This window comes from Ichthyophthirius multifiliis (assembly GCF_000220395.1).
Source record: "Ichthyophthirius multifiliis unplaced genomic scaffold scaff_1120509251429, whole genome shotgun sequence".
Classification (NCBI taxonomy): Eukaryota; Ciliophora; class Oligohymenophorea; order Hymenostomatida; genus Ichthyophthirius; species Ichthyophthirius multifiliis.
In genome coordinates this window covers 106,306-121,512 of record NW_004085882.1, presented here as the reverse complement: position 1 = coordinate 121,512, position 15,207 = coordinate 106,306, and the positions used below count along the sequence as shown (strand labels likewise).

At 14.8% G+C, this 15,207-nt stretch overlaps 4 protein-coding genes across 4 annotated transcripts, besides 58 other annotated features; all 4 read right to left on the bottom strand. All coding sequences in view use genetic code 6, as the record gives it.

The window, feature by feature from the left end:
- Positions 1-58: 58 nt before the first annotated feature.
- Positions 59-137: a microsatellite.
- Positions 76-198: a microsatellite.
- Positions 101-199: a microsatellite.
- A 1,023-nt stretch (positions 200-1,222) lies between these two features.
- Positions 1,223-2,819, bottom strand: IMG5_202840 (hypothetical protein; the record flags this gene model as incomplete). Its single annotated transcript, XM_004023881.1, has 7 exons — positions 2,566-2,819; positions 2,218-2,511; positions 2,107-2,118; positions 1,806-1,985; positions 1,494-1,778; positions 1,427-1,438; positions 1,223-1,285 (listed from the first exon to the last, which is right to left on the bottom strand). Exons 1-7 carry the CDS (start codon positions 2,788-2,790, stop codon positions 1,223-1,225), a joined length of 1,071 nt encoding a protein of 356 aa, XP_004023930.1. The 5' UTR covers positions 2,791-2,819.
- Positions 1,353-1,415: a microsatellite.
- Positions 1,369-1,403: a microsatellite.
- Positions 1,440-1,465: a microsatellite.
- Positions 2,004-2,077: a microsatellite.
- Positions 2,007-2,100: a microsatellite.
- Positions 2,007-2,105: a microsatellite.
- Positions 2,820-2,823: 4 nt separating the features above from the next.
- Positions 2,824-2,875: a microsatellite.
- Positions 2,876-2,880: 5 nt separating this feature from the next.
- Positions 2,881-2,920: a microsatellite.
- Positions 2,906-2,951: a microsatellite.
- A 216-nt stretch (positions 2,952-3,167) lies between these two features.
- Positions 3,168-3,245: a microsatellite.
- Positions 3,246-3,432: 187 nt separating this feature from the next.
- Positions 3,433-3,469: a microsatellite.
- Positions 3,470-3,481: 12 nt separating this feature from the next.
- On the bottom strand, positions 3,482-6,808 carry IMG5_202830 (Tho complex protein, putative; the record flags this gene model as incomplete). Its single annotated transcript, XM_004023880.1, has 9 exons — positions 3,482-4,204; positions 4,303-4,972; positions 5,172-5,417; positions 5,465-5,643; positions 5,687-5,825; positions 5,867-5,958; positions 6,324-6,435; positions 6,536-6,682; positions 6,773-6,808. The coding sequence occupies 8 exons, from the start codon at positions 6,806-6,808 to the stop codon at positions 4,688-4,690; spliced, it is 1,236 nt and encodes a 411-aa protein (XP_004023929.1). The 3' UTR covers positions 3,482-4,204; positions 4,303-4,687.
- Positions 4,218-4,301: a microsatellite.
- Positions 5,978-6,053: a microsatellite.
- Positions 5,985-6,071: a microsatellite.
- Positions 5,986-6,041: a microsatellite.
- Positions 5,986-6,061: a microsatellite.
- Positions 5,986-6,062: a microsatellite.
- Positions 5,986-6,065: a microsatellite.
- Positions 5,993-6,059: a microsatellite.
- Positions 6,101-6,152: a microsatellite.
- Positions 6,101-6,155: a microsatellite.
- Positions 6,206-6,251: a microsatellite.
- A 355-nt stretch (positions 6,809-7,163) lies between the features above and the next one.
- Positions 7,164-7,207: a microsatellite.
- Positions 7,165-7,231: a microsatellite.
- Positions 7,188-7,238: a microsatellite.
- Positions 7,239-7,742: 504 nt separating this feature from the next.
- Positions 7,743-7,787: a microsatellite.
- A 301-nt stretch (positions 7,788-8,088) lies between these two features.
- Positions 8,089-8,121: a microsatellite.
- A 121-nt stretch (positions 8,122-8,242) lies between these two features.
- Positions 8,243-9,427, bottom strand: IMG5_202820 (hypothetical protein). Its single transcript, XM_004023879.1, has 5 exons — positions 9,352-9,427; positions 9,139-9,297; positions 8,862-8,955; positions 8,430-8,822; positions 8,243-8,376 (listed from the first exon to the last, which is right to left on the bottom strand). The coding sequence occupies exons 1-5, from the start codon at positions 9,403-9,405 to the stop codon at positions 8,360-8,362; spliced, it is 717 nt and encodes a 238-aa protein (XP_004023928.1). The 5' UTR covers positions 9,406-9,427; the 3' UTR covers positions 8,243-8,359.
- Positions 8,286-8,332: a microsatellite.
- Positions 8,971-9,013: a microsatellite.
- Positions 8,974-9,020: a microsatellite.
- Positions 9,006-9,053: a microsatellite.
- Positions 9,032-9,078: a microsatellite.
- Positions 9,033-9,070: a microsatellite.
- Positions 9,076-9,137: a microsatellite.
- Positions 9,405-9,451: a microsatellite.
- Positions 9,441-9,474: a microsatellite.
- Positions 9,447-9,522: a microsatellite.
- Positions 9,483-9,515: a microsatellite.
- Positions 9,523-9,613: 91 nt separating the features above from the next.
- Positions 9,614-9,674: a microsatellite.
- A 147-nt stretch (positions 9,675-9,821) lies between these two features.
- Positions 9,822-9,975: a microsatellite.
- Positions 9,976-10,498: 523 nt separating this feature from the next.
- Positions 10,499-10,537: a microsatellite.
- A 16-nt stretch (positions 10,538-10,553) lies between these two features.
- Positions 10,554-10,630: a microsatellite.
- Positions 10,554-10,728: a microsatellite.
- Positions 10,669-10,744: a microsatellite.
- Positions 10,745-10,823: 79 nt separating this feature from the next.
- Positions 10,824-10,866: a microsatellite.
- Positions 10,867-11,683: 817 nt separating this feature from the next.
- Positions 11,684-11,736: a microsatellite.
- A 29-nt stretch (positions 11,737-11,765) lies between these two features.
- Positions 11,766-11,817: a microsatellite.
- A 1,038-nt stretch (positions 11,818-12,855) lies between these two features.
- IMG5_202810 (thioredoxin and glutathione reductase family protein, putative) lies at positions 12,856-14,915 on the bottom strand (the record flags this gene model as incomplete). Its single annotated transcript, XM_004023878.1, has 7 exons — positions 12,856-13,033; positions 13,082-13,209; positions 13,421-13,547; positions 13,595-13,858; positions 14,060-14,326; positions 14,396-14,652; positions 14,762-14,915. 7 exons carry the CDS (start codon positions 14,913-14,915, stop codon positions 12,971-12,973), a joined length of 1,260 nt encoding a protein of 419 aa, XP_004023927.1. The 3' UTR covers positions 12,856-12,970.
- Positions 13,985-14,025: a microsatellite.
- Positions 14,665-14,744: a microsatellite.
- Positions 14,667-14,744: a microsatellite.
- Positions 14,677-14,753: a microsatellite.
- A 30-nt stretch (positions 14,916-14,945) lies between the features above and the next one.
- Positions 14,946-14,997: a microsatellite.
- Positions 14,951-14,997: a microsatellite.
- Positions 14,995-15,050: a microsatellite.
- Positions 14,996-15,026: a microsatellite.
- Positions 15,051-15,207: the final 157 nt, after the last annotated feature.

The window sequence follows — 15,207 nt, the reverse complement described above, 5'->3', positions numbered from 1 at the left end:
TTCTTTTATTATATTGCACATATTTGAATATTTAGAAATAAATAAAAAATCTTTTATATATTTTTAATATAATTTTTTATTTTTATATTTATTTAATTTCATATTATTATATATTTTTTATTATTATTATTTTTTATATTATTCTACATTTGTTTTAAAATTATTTTTTTATATTAATTTTTTATTAATTTATTTTTTAAAAAATCAAAATTTTTTATTTTTGTATTTTTAATATATTTATATTTCTTTTTTTAAAAATATTACTAAAAAATCCATATTTGTTTAATAGTATTTTTATTTAATATTTATTTTTTTATATTAAAATAACCGTATTTAAAAACAGTTTCACATTATTTAAATTTTTCACATTTTAATTCTTTTATCAATTAATCATACTCTTATTATGGTATGTTTTCTTATACCTCTTAAAAAAAAGTTAAATTTTTGAATGCTTTTCTTAATATTATTATTTCTTTTTTTGATTTTTCAGTATTAGATAATAATTTTGTTAAAATCTTTTTTTATAAAAAAAATAAATATATATATATATAATAATTTTAATAGAATATCTTTTTATTTTTCATTAATATTTATTTTTTTTATATACATTTTAAAAAAATTTTACAAATATAATAATATTGTAAAATATTAAAGTAAAAAAAGGAAAATAATTAAGATTAAGATATATATTTACCTCAACATCATCTTAATTTTATAAATTGATTTCTCTTTTTAGCATTTCTTCTATTTTTCTATAATGAGGAATTGCTTAAAGTGCAACTGTTATTAAAGATTATCTCTTTTTCTAAGTTTAAAATTCTGGTTTAATTGATCCACTTCTTTATTATACAAGTTAAGTACTTTATTACATTTTTTTTTAAAGTTTATAGTTAATGCTATTTATTTTTTTCTTTAATTTTTAAAATATATGATTATTAATTATATTTCTTTTTAAAATAAATAGAGACAAATATGTATATATTATTTTATATCATATTATTTGAAAAAAGATAAAATTTCTTATTAAATTAAATAATAGTAATTTCAAAAAATACATTATAAAAAACAAAAATAAATATAATGATATAATATATATAAAAATAAAATTATATAACAATTTTTTTAAAAATAAGATAATATATATAAAATATAATATATTTTATAAGAAATATTAATTATATAATTGAAAATAAAATTATAAGAATAAAATATATAAAAAATATCATTATTATTGGCAATTATTGTTATCATAAAAATTATCATTAATATAATTTTAATTCTTTTTCTATGAAAATAATAAAAAAAAAATATTTAAAAATAATTATATTTTTATAAAAAATATAAATAAAAATAAATTTATATATGAAAATATATATATATATATATATATATATATAATATATTATTTAAAATATTAATTATATACTTTTAAATAAATCTATTTATATTTATATTTATATTTATAAAAGTTATTAATTTAAATTAAAAAATACTTATTCTTTTTTATCATTTTATAAAATTGTGGTTTTTTTTTTTCCTCCTTTTTAATTTTTATTTTTTTTCTATTCTTCTTAAAATTCTTAATTATTATCAATTTTATCATTGATTTTATCTTAATCATACTGATCTTCATCATCATCTTCATTTTCAAAAATTGATCTATGTTGTACTTATAATTTTAATTTTCTCACCTTTAAATAATATTCTAAACTATAAGGTAATACTTCATCTATAATAGCCCTTGAAATATTATAATCTATACATAATCGATCCTAAAGCTTTAAATTTTAAATTAAATTTTATACATTATCTATATTTGCCTTTTCATTTTCAAAATTTAAAGTATTAAAATAATTAAAAAAGCTTTCATTTTCTATTTCATGAGTAACTATTCTTATAACACCTGTGCGTCTGTTTTTTTATTTTTTTAACTGTTTTTCTTGTTAAATCTTTCCCTTCATACCAATCTATTATTGTAGATTCAGCTTAAAAATTATTTTAAAATATATATATATATATATATATATATATATATATATATATATTTATATATATTTAAATATTTTAATATATATATTTATGAATTTATATTGATTTATAATTTACTTCTTGTAGGTTCTTTATTATTATTTAAATAAAAATATTTTTTTAAAATTTTATTAGAAAAATATTCATTATCCTTTTATTTTAATTTTTAATATTTAATTATAAAAATACATTAAATTCGAAATTTAAAGTAAATTAATTTTCGTCAGGTTAGTCATAATAAATTTATTTTAACGACTTTAATATTATCTTATCATTTATTTTTACTTAATTTGATATTAATTCACATTAAGTCAAAGCCAAAAACCAATAATCATCAATTGGAAGTAAATTAGTGCTTGCAAATCTTTCATTTTTTATCATATTTTCTTCTGCATTCGAATTATCAAAATATAAATCAGTATTCTTTATTTCTTAAAGAGTGAAATCTTTTTCCCTTTTAGATCCACTAATAATAGCATTTTACTAATATAATAAAATAATTAATATATTTATTTTAATAATTATTATAATTTTAACCTCTTAAAATATTTCTTTTGCTTATGTTTTAAATTTTGATATTGTTTCTTTAACTTTTTATTCATATGTTTCTTATAAACGATACTATTATATTTATAAATCATATAAATCAATTAATTGCAAATATTTGTTTGACTTAATTTAATTTGAGATTTCTATTTATAAATTTTTAGTAACTAATGCAGTATTATCATAAACAACTTTTATCGGAATATTTGAATACATTTTTAAATTTTAAATTTTATTTTTTAAAAAAATAAAAAATAAAATATATATAGATAAAAAAACAAAACATATATATAAAAGAATATTTATTAAATATAAAATATCTAAATGATAAATATATATAAATATATTTATATATATATATATTATATATTTATATAATTAAAATATAATAATAAAATAAAATCAATGTTTTTATTTTTTGTAAGTGTTTTATTCATAGTTATCATAGTCATTATTTCTATAATTGATATTTTTTTATCATTATAGTCTTTTCCCTATTCTTTTTTATATTAGTTACTTCTACTACTTGCATTATTTCCGTTGTTCTAATTATTATTGTTATTTCCAGAATTGCTACTATTTTTAGAATTTCCATTATTATTATTAATATTATTATTATTATTATTGTTATTATTATTATTATTATTATTATTATTATTATTACTATTATTTCCATTATAATGATTTTAGAAATCTCTTTTATTATTATTACTATCAATACTTTAATTTCCTTCTCCTTAAGTATTATTTCCTGCATTTCTGTTTTCTTTTTTATTATCTTTATTTTATACTACAAGTGATGGTTTTTATCTTTTATCATTAATTTATTAAGCTTAACTACTATCTTTTTTATCTCCATTTTCTTCTTTCTATTATTTTTCATCATTCTATTATTACTATTTTTCTTTTCTATTTCCTTCCTACCTAGTACTATGATTTGATTTATTTCTATCTTCCTAATTATACTTTTCATCATCTTTTTTTTCTTCATTTTTTCCCTATTTTTCTTCTAATTAATTTCTCGAACTTCTTTCTTCTTTGGTTTGTCTATCTTCTATATTTTTAAATGGCTTTTCTTCTATATTTTTTTGTGAAGATTTCTCTTCTATATTTTTTTCTGTATTTTTATCTGTGTTTTTTTATAATCTTTCGTCTGTATTTTTTTCTGTGTTTTTTAAAGATCTTTCCTAATTTCTGCTTGAAGAATGTCTTTCATCTTTAGTTTTTTCTTCGTTTTCGATTTTTTTAGTACTTTTACATTCTTATTATAATTCTTAATTTTATTCATTTTTTTTTTTATCTTATTTTAATTAATTTTCTTCAGTTTTTTAAGTCTTTTTTTTATCATCTTCTATTTAAATATTTCTTTATATTTGTTTTTCTTCGATAACGGAAATGTTATTATTATTAATATTATTTGAATTATTATTTTCTTCGAATTCTAATTATTCAATTTTTTATTTCTTCTATTCTTTTCTTTTTAAATTTTTTACATAAGAAGTTATTTCTCACCTTCAATTTCGCAAAGATCTTTTGCCAATTCTTCCATTTCCTTTATTTTTTCACTATCTTTTTCTATCAAATTTAAATCATATTTAGCTAAAGTTCTTAATGATTTTAAACAGAAAGTCTATAATTAAAAGATATATATATATATATATATATATATATATATATATATATATATTATATTATAAATATTTATATATATAGATATAAATTATATACTTGACTGTCTATATTTCGTTCGCTATTATCTTCGATCATATCTTTACAAATTTATCTAAAATAATAACCTACTGATTTCTATAAAGGTTTTTTTGACAAAGGAAATTTAAATTAATCTTCTATAATTTATTTTATTTTGCTGTTTTCAGTTGCTGTATTATTTCCACTTTATCTAATTTCTTTTATATTTTTTTATTTTAATTCTTCAAACAAGCAACAGTTATTATTTATTAAAGATCCGTATTTATCGACTTTAAATTATTAATTTGGCTACTTTTTATAAACAAAATCTTTATAATATTATATAAATCCTTTAATTGTATCACAATTAGGTTTAAAGACTAAATTTTAATCTTTTTTTTAACGAGGTAATATATCTTTTCTTTCAATCTATATTTATCTTTGATATAAATAAATATATATATTTATATATATTAACCCAATTTTTCTCATCCATAAAAAATTAATCGAATTATTCGTAAGAAATATCTTCTTTTAAATTTTAATGTAACAATTTGAATGCTTTTTTAACTTTATCTTCTGCATTTTTAATTGTATTTTTTTCATTTTCTATATTTTTTATATCATATTCTTTATTTAAATTTTATAATGTATAAAAAAACAAAAGTGCCTAAATTAACCATATTTTTCTAAAGAATTAATCATTAAACTAAAAAATATATTAAAATTTGCAATATTTTTTTTTTTTTTTTCAATATAATATATTAATTTTTTTTTTTTTTTTTCAAATTTATATTTTAAAGGCAAGCATAAGTTTTTTTAATAAAATATAATTAATTATATTCACTTATTGTAATCATTATTATTTTATATCTTAATATTTTTTATAAAAAGTATTTTCTTTTTACCTATATTTTCATTAGTGAATATGCAGTAAGATATTTAATATATGGTTTAATACTTGTTTCACCTTTTTCTAAAATTGGATTTTAATTAAAAATCTCTACAACTTCACATATTGCTGCACACAAACCTTTTATTTTTTTAGATTCTAATGTTTTTATACCTTCTTAATCTGGTTTTTCTTCTCCTTCTTCAACATCTTCATCATTTATACCTTCGATTTCCATTTCTCCGTTATTAGACTTACTTAACTATTAAATAAAAAAATAAAAATTATAATAATATAAATAAAATTTACATTTAATGGATTCTATAAATATTTTTATAAACTCCAAAATTTACTATAAAAACTATAATTCAAGAATGGAAAATTTCCTTTTTATTCTTCAATATCCATATTATTTTCCATTTACAATAATGCCTCTTTTTCGTTTTCAATTTAAGTCGAAATTTCTGTACATATTTTTGATTTCAAACCTTAAAAATAATATATATATATAAAAAAAAAAAAAAAAAATACCCGAAGCATGACATAAAGGTAATATTTTCGATAAAAAAATATGTACTTTCCCCCTCAATTATATATCTTGTGTTTTCGACAGTTTTTTAAACACTCCATTACATATTTTTAGAGGATAGTTGATTTCTTGATCAGATAACTTATTAAAGAAGATATTCTACTTTTTTAATGTATAGTTACGTTTTTTATTGATAATATTCCTTCTTCTATAGGATCTATGAATAGACGTAGATCATTTACTGATAGAGTATCGCAAAAGTCTTCTAAATAAACTATTTTTTATGTAAATAAAATATAATTATATATTATATTATATATATATATATTTATATATATATATATTTATTTATTATATTTTTTAATATATATTTATATTTTTATTAATTTAAAAGTGTATTAATAAAATTAATATTTTTTTATTTTTATTATTTTATTTTTTTTTATTTTATTTTATTTTATTTATTTTTTTAAAAAAAATAATACTTTTTTTAATTTCCTTTTTTTTTTTTTCTTTTTTTCTTTATTATTTATTTTATTGAAATTTTATATTAATTATTATTTAAATATATATGTATATATATGTTATATTTATATATATTATTATAAAAAGAAAATCTTTTATTTTATATTTTCTTACTTAATACATCCTTTATTTCTATTATTTCTTTTCTTGCACACCAAAATAATAATCGAACCATTTCTTAAATATTTTTACTTTGTTCTTCACTATCTTTTTGAGTCCATTATTTCTAGAAAAAAGTTAAAATTTAATATATAAATATATATATATGTACTTTTTTAAAAAAAGATTTATATATATTGAGCATAATATTTTTATTTTATATTTACCATGATTTTGATTAATAATTTTTTAAATTATAAAAGAATCTTTTCTGCTAAATTATCTCTATCCTAATTTTAAATTTATTTTTTTAATTAACTAAGAATGGCTTTTATTTTTCCAATTTCTGAAAAATTAAAATTATTCATTAAAGTCTATATGTTAAAAAAATAAATTAAAATCAATATATATTTTTTCATAAGTTATAAAAATATAAATATAATATTTATTTTTCATTAAAATACTATTAAATTATCTAATTCTGATTAAAAGTTGTTCATTTTTTTTATTTTTGTTTATATTTTTTTTTATTAATAATTATAATTATATTTTTAAGTATTTTTTTTTTTAAATAAATAATTATATTAAATAGTAATTATATTTATTTTTATTTATAAAAAAAGAAAAAGAAAAAAAAAATATTAGCTAATAATAAAGACATAAAAAATTATAATATATATATATATGTATATATTTTATTTTTATTCAATTTTATTTTGTGACAACTCCTTCTATTCAAAGTATAAAAAAAATTATTTTATAATATATTTAATAAACATAAAGATTATATATTTATATATATATTTTTATTATTATTATTATTAAATATTAATGTAAAAAATTTATAAAAATTTAAATATTTTATTAATATTATATTCATATTTTATTTAATTTTTATTTATTATTATATGATTTATATTTATTTATATTACTTAACCTTTGTCATTTATTTAAGCTTATTCATTTTCTTTTTTTATATTTTAATTTTCTTAGTTTTTGCTCTTAATATTCGGTCTTTTTCCCTTTTTATAATTAATATAATTTTTAAAATATTTTCTTAATAAGTAAAATACACTAAAATGTAAAAATAAATATCCTGCTCCTGCCACAATTAATAATATTCCGACAATTAATTAATATCTATTTTTTTGTAAATTATAAATAAAAATATTAATGTTTAGATACACATTTTAGTTTGTCAAACATAATGTTCCAATACTTTTTATAAAACAATAAATTCAAAAAAAAAATTTTTTAATAAATATATTATTTTTTCATACAATAATGTAAATAATCCTCTACCAAAATAATTTTCTAATAATTTCAAATTATCAAATACATATACAATATTAAATTCTGCACACACTAAAATCGCTCCGAAAATTCTTTTATTTATATAAAAAATGTAATGTATGTATAAAAAATATATATTAATTTAAAATAATTTTTTTAAAAAATTATTTTATAAATCATTTTTTTTGTTTAGTTATAAATAAAAATGATGAAAATATTAATTTTTTTTAAAAATAAATTACAAATAATATATTGTAATAAAAATATCTTATATATTTATAGGCTATAATATAGCAAAAGATTAAACTGAAAGTAAAATAAGAAGTATTCCGCAAAAAATGGCAACTATTCTAGTAAATAAATTTAAAGTAAATTACATTTTTTGAATAAAATATATAAAAATATTAAATTTATTTTATGAACAAAAAAAAAATTTTTTTCATTTATTAAAATAAAAAAATTTAAATAAATAAATTATATTTTTAATAAAAAACAAAAAAAAACCAAAAAAAAACAAAAACATTTAAATATACTATTCCATAAAAAAAAAAAAAAAATACATATTTTTAAAATAAAACACATTCTTATAATAATAAAAAAATCTATAAATCTTTAATTTTTATTTATAAATTTTTCCATTTAAAAAAAATTAAAAACAATCTCTTTATTTAAATAACAAATTTTACTATAAAAAAATGTAATTTTATAACTAAAAAAAATGTATTTTATAAAAAATCAAAATATTACAAATAAATATCTCAGAAACCTTCAACAGCTAAATAAAAAAATATGCTTAAAACAAATTAAAAAACTATAATAAATAAATACCTTATTCAGTTTAAACTTCTTAAACTTCTTCTATTTTTTCAGCTCCTTCTATATCTTAACCTTCAGTCTTTAAATCAGCAGTATTAATTAAAGTCTTATGATAAAACAAATCAACCATAACTTCCCATTATTAATTCTTATCTAATTCTCCTCTTAAAATTTTAACTTCTCTAGCAAGTAACCAATAGATCATAGAAATAGATTCAGTTGATCTATTATTACAAGGAATAGCAACATCAACATAATGCAATGGTGAATCACTATCACATAAACCAATAACTGGAATACCGACATAACTAGCTTCTTAAATAGCTTAATAATCACTTCTGGGATCAGTAACAATAAGAACTCTTGGTTCTTCATACTTCAAAGTTTAATAATTAGTTAAAGTACCTAAATAAAAATATTTAAAAAAGTAATAAAAATATATACCTGGTGTCCATCTAGAAGATGATGTTGATTTGCATTATACATATCCAGAGAATTTAATAGCAGCTCTTTATCCATAAATTCTGGAACATACTACCTTTAAATTTATTTCAATATAAATATAAAAACATAAATAAATAAAAATATAAATATAACATAAATTTATTATAAAAATATAATATATGTTTATATATATATGTTTATATATATATATATATATTTATTTTTTTATTTATTTATTTATTTATTTATTTATTTATTTATTTATTTATTTATTTACCATAACATCAGATTAATGTCCTACAGCAGCAATAAGTCTTGCGGCTAGCTTAATTTTCTACCATGTTTCTTCTATATTTATTATATGTATTCCATTAGCAGATTTATGTGAAATATATCTTTTCATTTAGTTGTTTAGGTTTGTTGTACCTAAATGACACTTTTTTATATTTTTAGTTAACTTTTCTTATTCTTTATATTTTATTTTTTTTACTTTTGATGCCAAAAGTCTTAACATATCTTCTTGCTTTCTACTTAATGTTGACATTTTTTTTATTAAATATTTTTTAGTTTTTCTTTTAATATATCTTTTATATTTATATATTTTTATTTATATTAAATAGTTTTATTTTTAAATTAAGTTTATTTTTAATTTAAATTAATACATATATATATTTAACTTAAAGTTATTAGTTAGTTATAAAAAAAATATAATATATTTTTTTTAATATTTTATTTTAATAACTTATATATATTAAAAAATAAATAAAAAAAAAAAATTTAATAAAATAAATATAAAATAAATAAAAAATAAATTCATAATGATACAAAAAAATTAATAGTAAAAGTTTAAAACTTTATTTTTAATTTCAATTTTCAAATTTTAATCGTATTATTACATTAAGGAGAATTAAATATATTTTTTTAAAAAAAAAGATATTACAAATTTATTATTTATAAATATATTATTATTATTATTATTATTATTATTATTATTATTTTATTATTATTTTATTATTATTATTACTATTATTACTATTATTATTACTATTATTACTTTTATTATTACTTTTACTGTTATTATTATTGTTATAAATTATTATAATTTTTAGTTATTTAGAAATAAATTTATATATATAATTATATTTTATTAAATAAATAATTATACCATTTACTATCATCAATATATTAATTTATTAAATCTTATATTATTAAAATTTTTATTTCAATAGCTTATTCAAAGCTAAATCCATATTAAAAGAATTTTTGATCAAATATTTAATCAAAACTTTCAAAAGAATTTATAATTATCTAAAATTATTATTAATTATGAGCACAAATATTTAATACTAAAGGTGCTTTTGTCAAATCTAAAGATTATTTATAACAAATATTATTATAATTTAAATCATCATTTTACGAAGACAAAATTTAATTGTGACTATTCTCTTCTTAACTTTCTAATAAATCATTAGTTATTAAATCTAGTTCTTTACTTGTTTAAAATGAACTTTCATTTTTAATATTATTATTTTCAAATGATTTATTTAGATCATTAGTTTAAAGAAGTAAAATTTTAGGACTTAAGACTATTTTTTATTATTTATATTTTTAGGTTCCTTTATTTTTTTATTACTAGTTTTTTTTTAATTTTATTTTTAATAATTTTATATTTTTTTTTCCAATTAAAATATATTTTATTATTCTAGTTAATTTTATTATTCTTAACATTTTTATTTTTCTTATTATTTTTATTATTGTTATTATTTTTAATCATATAATTTATTCTTATAAATTTTATTTTTATTCTTATTATTTTAATTATACTTATTATTGCTATTATATTATTTATTTTTATTAATATTATTATAATTATATTTATTAATTTTACTTTAGTTTCTATTAACTATGTTATTCTTATTTATTTGAATGCTATTTATATTATTATTATAATTCTTGTTCAAGTTATTGTTATTATTATTTTTATTATTATGTTTATTTTATTTTTGAATTAGATTTTTTATCGTGTTTTTTTGTATATTTTTTATCTTAAAATACGTCCTATTTATTTAAAAGATTTTATTATTATAGAAATTATTATTATTATAAATAAATAATATATTTCTAATTTTTTTAAAATATTTAAAATAATTTTATAATATCTTAAATAGATAAGCATTTAAATTAAATAATTATAACATTCTATTACATAAAATAGCCGTAAAACAGCAACTTTCAATAAATTAAATTAAATAATTTTTATTTTTTAAGTTAATAAATAATTCTTTTCTGCATCTTTTAAATCTAAATATTTCTATACTTATGCAGAAGTATGACTTTATAAAAATTCATATGTACTAATTTTACCATAATTTGTGAAAATATTCATATGATTAATAAATGAAAAATCTAAAAAGTTTATTATTAAGCTTAAAAATATATTTATGTTATAATCTTTATAATACATTTTTTAAAAAATATATTATAAAAAATCTACTACTAGAAATATTGATAAATAATTTTATTAATTCTAAGTTAAATTGTATCGAAATTATATTTGTTATTAGCATATTTAATAATATATTAAGTAGGTATTAAATAATAATTCAATTAATTTATAGAAAAATAATGAAATCTATTTTAAATTTAAAGCATTCATAAATAGATCTAAATTTATTTTAATTTTTTTAAAAATGTCTTTTTATTTTAAAGTGAATATTATTCTATAATTAAATAATTGATTTATCTGATTTTAAAAACTTTATAACATTTTTTGTTTTTCGTTTGTTTTTTTTATTTTTTGTTTTGAATGTTTTAAAAAAAATAATAAAAATATATATATAATAATATAAATAAAAAAATGATATAAAATATATAATCTAATATATTTATATATTAATATGCATTTTTTTTTTATTATTATTTATTTTTATTTATTTTTTTCTTTTTTTATATATTTATATATATAATTATATAAAATTTATAATTATTTTTTTATTTTCTTTCTTTTTTTTATTTCTAACTCAAAAATTTTCAACTTATTAAATATTTACATATTAATAAATCATATTAAAAAATTAAAAATAATTAAATATTTTTTTATATCTTATAAAAAATCTATTATTTATTTTAAAATTGATTTTTGAATTTATAAATAAAAAAAATACTAATATTAAATAAAGAAATTGTTTTAATTTATTTTATTATTTGATTATCATGATAATATACTTAGTTGATTTTAAAAATAATGATTTTTATTATACTTATAATTCCTATAATAAAAAAAACTACCTAGATATCGAAATATAAATAATTATATTATATATTTTACATACTAGCAATATTTAGATATATTTTTATTTGATTAATTTTTTTGTTTTTTAATTTATTTACCTGAACATTAATATAAATCAAATTGCCTATATAATATTTTTCTTTTCTAATATAAATATTAAATGTTAAAATAATAAAATAATTATAAAAATCCCACAATAAATAAAAATAACTAAGTTATAATTTATTAATATAAATAACCTTAAAAAATTAATAAATATATTATAATAATAATTGTTAACTGTTTTATATTTAATTAGTATATTTATAATTTTTAAATTTTTTTTTTTTTTTTAATAAAAAATAAATAAGAAATAGATAAATATATATATGATTTAAATTAATAGTTCTATTTTATATTTTTAATCTATATATATAATATTAAATCTATATAATATAATTTTTATATAAATCATATTATTTTTTTAAATATTTTATTAAAATATAATGTATAAAGTTTATAAAATTAAAAATACAAATAAATAAATATTTTCAGTTTAATTTTTTCGTTTTTATTTTCAAAGAAAAATTCTCTTCTAAAACATTTAGATTTAAAGAATTTCTTTTCATATATATATTTTTTTTTTCTCAAATCATATTTTTCATTATAGAATAAAAACCAAAATATTTATTCTTTTTTAGAAGAAGAAAAAAAAAAAAAAAAAAAAAAGAAAAAATTTAAACTTAAAATAAACAAAATGGAAAGTATTAAAATATACTACCAACTCCTTTCCTGAAAAAAAAAAAATTAAATTTTCGAAAAGTTGGTAGCTTCAACCTCAGCATCCACTTTCCTTTGCCATTTTTCCTGATCCCTTAAATTACTTCATACCAATAAATTCCTTTTTTTTTAATTTAAACAAAAAATCAAAAATTATATATTTAAATACCTCAGATGAAGTAGGATGAATACCAGCCGCTTTATCAAAATCTTCTTTTGTCCCATTTAATAAAAAAGCTAAAGCATAACCTTAAACAACTTCCCCAGCATGTGGACCTAAATAATGAAGTCCAACTACTTTATTATTTTTCTTTACATTAACAATAAGTTTGCAATATCCTTTATCTTCTTCATTAGTATCCGAAAAAGTCCACTCCAAAGGTCTAAAAATAGAATAAAAAACCTTAACATTTTCCTCTCCAAAATATCAATAGCATCCTCTTCTGAAAATCCTATTGTAGCATATTCTAAACTACTAAAAATAATAGTCGGAATATTAATATATTACATAAGTTTCGATTTCCCATTAAAAAGTCTTCTTGCTAACAATTAACCTGTTTTTTTGCTGTTGAACCTAACATAGGTCTTTTATAGACGCAATCACCTATTGCAAATATACCATCAACACTAGTAGACTAATAAAAATATAAAAATATATAAATAACGATATATAATAAAATACGTCATCTTCATTACAAATTATTTTTCCATTATTTTTTATTTTCAAATTGATTTTATCTAAATTCAATCTTTTAGTTTAGGCTTCTCTACCTATAGCAAGAATTATTGTGTCAAATGATTCCTCATTCAAATAACTTTATTCTTATTTTTTATAATATACTTTCTTATCACTTCCTATTTATAATACTATTTTATTAATTGTGGAATATTTTATAAATCTGATTCCATGATTTTTGTAATGTGTTTCGATTTTAGATGCTATTTCCTTTTGTTATTTATAATTAATAATAGGTATTAATTTCATTTATTTTTTATTAAATTTCAATTGAAAAACATACAAATAAAAAATAAAATTGTAATATAAATAAAAAGTAAAGAAATAAAAAAAAAAATATATATATAAATATATATATATATATATATATATATATAATTATAATTAAAATTTATATATATAAAATATTACTTAATCAAATCCTCTCAATATTTTTGAACGTACCATTACACTAACATTATAACCAAAAGAATTCAAAAATCCAGCCGTTTCTAAAGCTACATAAGAAGCACCTACAATAAGTGTTTTATTAGGAGGATTTTCTTATTAAAACAAATCATCAGATGTAATTACATGCTGAGGAGAACCTTCTACATCTAAATATTTTGGCCTTGATCCAACTGCAATAATAATAAATTTAGCTGTAACTTTTTCTATATCTCCATTTTTATATTTTAACTTTTATAAATATTAAATATATTTAAATTTTATTATATTTTTTAAAATTTACAAATTTATAATATATACTTCAATTTTATTTTTTTCAATAATACTTGCAAAAGCATTATAATATTTAACTTCTTAATTTTATAAATCAATTTTATATTACCAGCTTGTATTTTTAATATAATTTTAAATTCTAGATATCAACTTTTTCCATTCATGATTTGATTTTTAATCAACATCACCATATCCCATGTTTACATATTAATTATGTAATTCCCCATTTTAAGCAGCTATATGCATGAATTTTTTAGCAATGCTTCCTACATTTAAATTTGTTCCTTTTGAAATAAAAATATATAAAAATATAAATATTTAAATATTATATATATATATATATTTATATTTATATTTATATATATATTTATATATAATTTTTATAATTATTACCTCCTAATCCCCATTTATTTCCTTATGGAGAAGGATATACAAAATCTGCTATTGCACCTTTTGCACCAAATTAGCATGCTTCTTATGCGAAAGATAGTCCACCACAACCTCCTCCTATTACAAAGAAATCATAATCACATTTATGTGTGTGCATTAATTTGATTGATAGAATGATAATGCTTTGTTTTTAATATTTTTTTTTTTTATAAATATTTTATTTTATTTAAAGATTTTTTATATATATTAATTATTATTTATATTAATTTATGTTGATTTATAATATTAATTAAAAATATCTTTTAAATTTATTAAATTTTATATATTTAATATATTTGAATTAATAAATAAAATTATTCATACGAAAAACAATAATTATTATTCTTAATTGTTACAAATTATATAAATAAAATAGTTTATTTTAAAAATATTTTAAAATTTTAATTTAA